This window comes from Peromyscus leucopus, chromosome 7, assembly GCF_004664715.2.
Source record: "Peromyscus leucopus breed LL Stock chromosome 7, UCI_PerLeu_2.1, whole genome shotgun sequence".
NCBI classification, from domain to species: Eukaryota; Metazoa; Chordata; class Mammalia; order Rodentia; family Cricetidae; genus Peromyscus; species Peromyscus leucopus.
Genome location: NC_051069.1, coordinates 83605144 through 83612803, shown reverse-complemented (window position 1 = coordinate 83612803; position 7660 = coordinate 83605144). Strand labels below are relative to the sequence as shown.

At 46.0% G+C, this 7660-nt stretch overlaps 1 protein-coding gene across 1 annotated transcript in view; it reads right to left on the bottom strand.

Annotated features, from left to right (window-relative positions):
• Positions 1-201: 201 nt before the first annotated feature.
• Slc9a9 (solute carrier family 9 member A9) overlaps positions 202-7660 on the bottom strand; it is a 551705-nt gene continuing 544246 nt past the window's right edge. The window contains exons 15-16 of the mRNA XM_028865996.2: positions 3396-3501; positions 202-1826 (exon numbers count right to left, since the gene is read on the bottom strand). Coding sequence (XP_028721829.1) covers positions 1599-1826; positions 3396-3501 — 334 coding nt within the window. The 3' untranslated portion in view covers positions 202-1598. The remainder of the gene's footprint in view (positions 1827-3395; positions 3502-7660) is intronic.

Here is a 7660-nt window from a genome sequence, read left to right as displayed (position 1 = left end):
ATCCTCTCAGGTTTTTTTTTTTTATTCCTTCAATGGCTTGTTGCTCTAGTCCCTTTGTTCATGGGTCTGAGGGCTCACACATCTCCCTTATGTTAGCATTTAGTACCTGCTGTACCCAGATTTCTAAAGACAAGAGTGGAACACTCTCAATTAGCCTGGTCAGAGGAGACGCCTTGAAATGAACCTACAGTCAACACAATCATACTCCATAACAAAATTTTATTAGGATGATGTCAAATTAGAAAATTTCTCTACTTGCCATATTTACCCGAAATGACAAGATTTTACTTAGTTGAATATAAAAGTTTCCCCCATTTTCTACTATTTGGAAGCAAGAAAACTGACATGCAGAGCAGTATACCTGATACCACAGGTCTAAGCCTTAAGAAGTGGTCAGCAAAGCATGCATTAGTTTTAAGCTTTGGGCTTGAGAAAGATATCATTCTCTATCTCCCACAAAGGCAAGTCCATCATGTCTTGGGCTCCTAAGTCTGAAGCCTGCTCCTTGGAGCCTAATAGCAATGTCTGCATTTCAAGAGAAGCTAGGTTTGAGGTATCTTATGGCTTCAAAGGCACAGGTCATGCAGCTGAATTAAAAGCTATTGTGTTGGTCTCTCCAATGCAGCCTTGAGCCACGCTGGGAAAGGGTAGGTCCAGATCGGTGCTTGTCCTTGGTGCCTCAGTGTGGCCTAAATGCCACCAGCCCTATTATTTTTGTCTTTTTGCCACCAATCACCAGTCACCAGCATTGAAATTGGAAAAGGTCAGGGCCCCTGCACAGTCTCCCCCATGTGGAAGGGTCATGCTGCAAAATATGACTTCCCAGCATGCAGAGGGAACCTGATTCAGGAGCCGAGAAGTTGCTCCAGTGCATACAAGGAGGAGAGGCTTCATCATTGGAGCAAAACACAGAATGTGGGAAAGAAACCAGCTTTCCCTGGAAAGAGTTCCCTTAGGCTGACAAGAGGCCCTGGGTTTAACATAGACACACCTGCAGGCAAGCAGCCCCTTGGAGTAGTGGGAAGAACAGTATGGAGAGAGTGCCAGCAAGGACCACAGGGCCTCCAACTCATGCACATTCTCTGAGGCCATCAGTAGTGGGCACTGAACACTCACTGGACTCTGCACATAGCCCTAGAGTTAGTTCGAACAAGTGGAGTCAAGTCCTAAGAGATATGAATTATCGCTTATGCTCAGGGGCTCCTTTTTCATGTTATTAATGCTCCATAATTAAGGGAATAGAACCCCAAATCCATGTGAAGGGCCCAGAGAGCTGCCTGAGGAACAGGAGGGAGGAGCCCCCTGCAGACCGAGCAGATCTGGTTCATCCCAAAGGCAGCCAGACCTGACTCGCCTGGTCCCCCCAATCCAGCAGTAAAAATGGCTGTCAGATAATTAAATGAGGTTGCATAATACAGAGGGAAGGTAATAAATTCTCATTTCTGAAGGCACGGGGGGATACATGTGACAAGGTTTTGATTCTGTCCAATTTATGTTCTTAATTCTCGTTGTGTCTCTCTCTGCACCGCCTCTTAGGCTCTTGGCATTCCTCCGTGGTCTTACATTACTTGTGATTACATCTGCACTCATCATGCCAATTAGTCCATCTGGGGTTGACCCCGCGTCTGCTCGAGCTTGAGTTCGTAGCTTCCCAGGCCGAGGTCTCCCTCGTAGATGTTTTCCTTGCCAGGAGTCTGGAGTGAAGGCTTCTGGTCTAGAGCTAGCTTTGTGGTAGGACTGCTGGGTGAGGAGCCTGGCTCCTGGTAACTCATGGCGAGCTCATCTTGGTTTACAATACATTCCGCATCGTCCTCTTTCAGCTGTTCCTGGTTTGTTGAGAGAGAGAGAGAGAGAGAGAGAGAGAGAGAGAGAGAGAGAGAGAGAGAGAGAGAGAGGTCATTTCATGATGAAGACAGAAAACAGACGCATCCCCATTGTGTAAGAAAAATAGAATTGTGTGTGTGTGTGTGTGTGTGTGTGTGTGTGTGTGTGTGTGTGTGATACATACATACATGCAGGTGGAGGCCAGAGGTTGACATCAGGCGTTCTTAATGGTTTTCCACTGTCTCTTCATTTTTTTGAGCAGGGTTCTCTCACTAAACCCTGGACTCACCAGTTTGGTTAGATTAACCAGCTAGCTAGCTCTGGGGATCTGCTCGTATCTATCTCTATAGTGCGGAGATTACAGGTGCATGCCTGGTGCTGGGGATCCCAACACAGGTCTTCCTGTTTGTAAAGCACATTCTTTACTGATGGAGTCATCTCTCCAGGACTGGAGACTCCCTGTTCTTTGAATTAATGACCAGTTTTACTATGGCCCATCGTACTTGTTCACGGCATAGCATTCTCTGTGTCAGCATGAAAACTTGGCTTTCTACACAGCCTCAAATAGTCTCCAAGTTCAAGGCCAGTGGAGACCCATGACCCATCTCCTTGAGCTGAGGGGAGAAGAATGGGATTTGGTGGATTTTCTTCACTGGCACCCAGGAAGGTCAATCAGACTCAATATAGCCAAATCCTGTGTCTTTAAAGAAGCCTTATCCTGGTTTTGAGAGGTGCCCGCCTTCCAGAAAACCCTTGGAGCTGAAGATGTTATATTTCACTTTAAACCAGGACATTTCTTGAGACAAGGGTCACAAGACTAGAAGTGACTAGCATTGACCCTAGAGAATGGGATAACGGCAGAAATGCATAGATTGACCAGGGATGGTCACCTCATCCAGAGGTTCCCCCGAAGGGCGTGGCATCTCAGCTCTTCTCCCATTGGTTAGGGAGGTTGACATCAAATCACTGCACAGAGAGGGCTGGCTGGATCACCTTAGGACAGGGTTCCCACCTTTAGAACTCCGGGGGCATCTGAGAGCTATTTAAAACAGGTCTGTTGTGTGAGGATTATTTCTGTCATGTTCCTCTGGGAAGCCCCCAGGTGCTGTTACCTGAGAGGAAGAGTCTCTGTCTGTAAGGGAATGCTGGCAGACAGCTCCTTAGGCCACTTTCAGCTCCTAGAATCTGCTCTTCTCCAGCTCCCTGACACTCTGATTTGCTGGTAATGACTCTAATTGCTTCTCAGTAGTTTTTTATTCTACTCCCCTGAGCTATAAAGCACAGACCTAATATTCAAAACTTCAAAACACAGCAGTTTGTGAGGACACATCACTTTTACATTTTCTAAGTTCATTTTATGATTAAAGATATTGGCAAAAATAAAAAAAAATGCCTTTTTAAAAAAGAAGAATAAGCCAACATCAGCAACAACTGAGCAGAGAAGAGAAATACTTTTTGGCACAGTAAATGTCAAAACCGCCTCCTCCTCAAGCTAGGGAGTAAGGGCCCTGATGTCTCTAGCTCATCAATACTCACCAGACTTCCCCCTCTCCCCCCGACTGTTCACTCACCCCGTAGGCCTGAGGACTGGTGAGCAGCCTGGAGACTGGTCCACACCATGCAGGCAATGTGGTGGTCAGTGGAGGACCTGAGTGCGTTAAGATGGGCTTCAGATATCTGGGGTGGGGGCTGTTAAGGAATACTTGTCAAAAGGAAGCTAGGCTTTCATTTCTCACACAGCAGAAACCTGTACATGCTGCCCAAACAGACAGTTATGTTCACCTTTAAATCTTCTGCTCCCTCATTTAGGAAGCGATTTGGCCTGAAAAAAATGTTGTTTGTAATCTTTGCTCTACACACACTGTTGCAGCACTCCAGACAGCCTTTCATCATGCAGAAATGGCGAAGGGGCTCCACATGTTAGAGAGAGATGCAAATATCCCTCCTGATCCCTCCAGCCCCCACACCATGGCTGATCTGTTTTGAGAATGCATTTTGAAGAATAACCTAGAACAATAGTATAAAACACACACACACACACACACACACACACACACACACACACACACACACACACACACACAGGGGAGAGAGAGAGAGAGAGAGAGAGAGAGAGAGAGAGAGAGAGAGAGAGAGAGAGAGAAACACCAGTCATTTCCACAAAGAAGCAAGAGGTATTTCATGAAATGTCCAGCTATTTCAGAACTGGGTAGTCAACATGGAATGTTTTCCAAGATTCTTCATTTTCAGTATTCAGTACAGTCACTTTATACTTCATACATCAGTGCACTGCTATACAAAATTATGCAAATGAGCTGCTGCTAGGTTTGCTCTATTGTTTAGCACCTGTCTTTCCCATCTCTTCATCCCAAAGTGTTCTAACCAGTTAAAAGGGAAACCTGTTCATCTGAAGCCATAGTGCTTCCCTCCAATCTATCAATAATGAAATCCCCAGAGGCAACCTCATGTGATATCATCATCATCATCACCATTATTATTATTAGCTGAAAGAAAGTAGTAGAATTATTCCACCATTCTATTAGAAATGACTTTTAAGTTTATATTCTTCCCTCTGCTGGAGAATATTTCACTTCATCAACTCTCTGCAAAGCGATGATAAAAAGGGAAAGAGGAAAAAGAGAAGCAGTTGACACTGGCTGGCTTGTGAAGATCTGCAGCCACCCACAGGCACTCGGGGTGTGAGAAGATCGGGCGATGAATATAGGAACCTCCCATAACTAAAGAACACCTCTTTCACTCCTGTGATGCCCCAGCAAGTGGGAGCAGAGGGAGGACCTCTGGTCCCCTCTGAGTGCAGGTCACTTGACGGTCAAACAGCAATGAACATGGCCTAGGTTTGCTTGGAGGAAAATGATCCGATTTGCAAGCCAGTCTGCAGTACCACATGCAAATGGGAAGGTTGGCTCCTTTAAGATGAGTGGCTGGTGAGGCTGGTTGAGGACCAGGGAAATTACCCTTCAGAGACCGGCTTTGCTGTCACATCTTGTAAGTACATATACAAATCTGAAAGCCCTTGATGAGATCCTATTAATTTTCATTAAAGTGTTATTTCCTTCATTTTCTGGATGAAGGGATCAAGGCCTGGAGATATTATGATTTTATATAACCTAAAGTCTCCCTTTGCAATTTTGGTTGATAGCCTGGCCGTTGGTGGCTGAGCCCTCCCTCCATGCCCCCCACCTCTTACAATTATTTTGAATTCACCACCATCATCTCTGTCTTAGTTAGGGTTTTATTGCTGTGAAAAGACACCATGACCATGGACACTTTTATAAAGGAAAACATTTAATTGGGGCTGGCTTACAGTTCAGAGGTTTAGTCTATTATTGTCATGGCAGGAAGCATGGTGGCATGCAGGCAGACAAGGTGCTGGAGAAGGAGCTGAGAGTTCTACATCTTGATCCAAGGGCAGCAGAAGAAAACTGAGACACTGGGTCTTGCTTGAGCTGCTGAAACCTCAAAGCTAGCTCCCAGCAACATACTTCCTCCAATAAGAGCACGTCTACTCCAACAAGGCCACCTCCTATAATGCCACTCTCTGTGGGGGCCAGTCCTATTCAAACTGCCACAATCTCCTTGGGAATTTATCAAGGCAGAATCAGGCATGGCAGATGATCTGCAGGGTTCTCTAAAAGCAGACTTTAGAGTCTCTTTGTGCTGGTGAGCTGAGCACACCTTCTGGGTCGGGGCAGGAGGGTATTGTGTCCTGTCAGAGTTTACAGTTAGTACAGGCCCATGAAAATCTGTGGAAAGGCTTTTGAATGACCAACTGAAGAACAAGGAAAATGAGTTAAGTTGGTTTCTTGAGGTCTAAGTGGTGATGCATCAACAATGTCCTAGGGGTGCCACTGTGGTCAAGGCTGTAAGAGTGTGAGAGAGGCCCTGGGACCCTCCACCATGCTTCTCAGTGTGCTGAGAAGTTAAAAATGACAAAACAGAGTTATTTAAGTAAAATACAAATTTAGAGTTGTTTTAAGAACATTCTTTTAATCCTGATGAGGTACTTCTTTAAATTATGTACCATTAGCGTATAACCTTAAAGGCTAAATTTCTAGTGTATATATATATTCTTATGAATGTTAGAACTCAAACCAAACAGAGCCATATGGCTCCTTCTCGATCGTCTCTGCAGATTATACAAAGAAGCCATGGACATGAACACTCGCTGCATCGCACAACTGATGGTTCAGTTCTTATTCTATCTGAACCTCGGGTTTGTTATATTCAGTAAAATAACATAAACACAAGGGCTTGAAGCTTTGACTTGCTATTCAGATGCTATTTTTTTTTTTATGGCATTGAGGATTAAGCCCAAGCTACATCCCTAGCCCTCTTTTTACCTTTATTTTGAGATGGGGGTAGGGGAGAGGCGTTCTCAATAAGTTGCCTATGCTTGCTTTGAACTTGTAGCTTTCCTGCCTCATTCTCTCAAGTACCTGGGATTACAGGCCTTTGCCACCAGGCCTGGATCTATTTATTTGATTTTTAAAATTTGTTTTTAATGTTCTGGCCCTTGTCTAAGTGATAGTGGGGCTCAACAGTGAGGGTCAACACAGCTGCCACTAAGGCATTTGATGTAGCATTGGGATTATGGGCTCTGAAAGCAGACCTTGTGCCCCCGAACAGCTGTGTTGATTGAGTTGGGGCTAGCAGGAAGTGATGAGTGAGGGAGGGGTGGTGATGTGTGACTCCTGGGAAGCACGCGATGCCCTTTGATTGTTCTGTAGTCATGTGAACCCCAGAAAGCATGAGCTCTGTACATGATGGGAGGTATGAAGCTCCATGCATTGTCATGTGATGTGGAGCTGGGGCTGTACTCCCTAACACCTCGGTTTGCTCAGTGATGGCCATGTATGATGCGCTCAGTGGACCATCTGCTGAGTCTCTGGTACAGGATGATATTCAGAGGTGGTGTGGTGTGGGGGATAGAAGTAGGTTCTGAATGAGTTCCAGAGAAGAATGAGAAGGGCAGATTACAGCCAGTGCATGAGGTTTTCCTGCGGACAGAAGGCCAAGAAAGGTCAAATGGACCACTTGAGTTTGTGTTATCAGACAATGGGGATCCCAGGAAGAGTGATGATGGAATAAAATAAGATGACTCACTCACCCACCCACTCACTCACCCACCCACCCCACTCACTCACTCACCCACCCACTCACTCACCCACCCACCCCACTCACTCACTCACCCACCCACTCCACTCACTCACTCACTTACCCACCTCACTCACTCACTCACTCACTCACTCACTTACTCACCCACCCACCCCACTCACTCACTCACTTACCCACCTCACTCACTCACTCACTCACTCACTCACTCACCCACCCCCTCCTTTCTCACCATATGCTTTTGTTTCATGTGCCACACTAGTGCAAGATAGAGACAAGCACCCGCAGAAGCAGAGTAACAATTATGTGTGAAGATGGAGTGCTTTGTTTCCAGCCTGCTGGACCCTTGAGTGCAAGGCTATTCCTTTTGTCTGTGTACAGTATTTGGTACATCTTAGTCACTCAATAAATGATTGCTAAATCAATAAAGACACCAGCTAAGCGAGGGTAAATACAGGCTCAATGGAACCCAGCAGACCTGTCTTGAGACTATGGACTCTTCCCTCACAGTTCTGTCCTGTCATAGAGGCAGACTGTTAGCATTTAGGCATCTGGACTGTCCCACCCTTAGGGTCCTGACAGGATGCATCCTCCGCTGCAGCCACTAAGAGCACCCCCTGTGCACATTCGCTGCTTTCCCTTATAAAAGGCGGGCCTTGCCCACCTCCGTCTCTCTCTCTTCTTTTGCTCCTGTCCCCAGGGA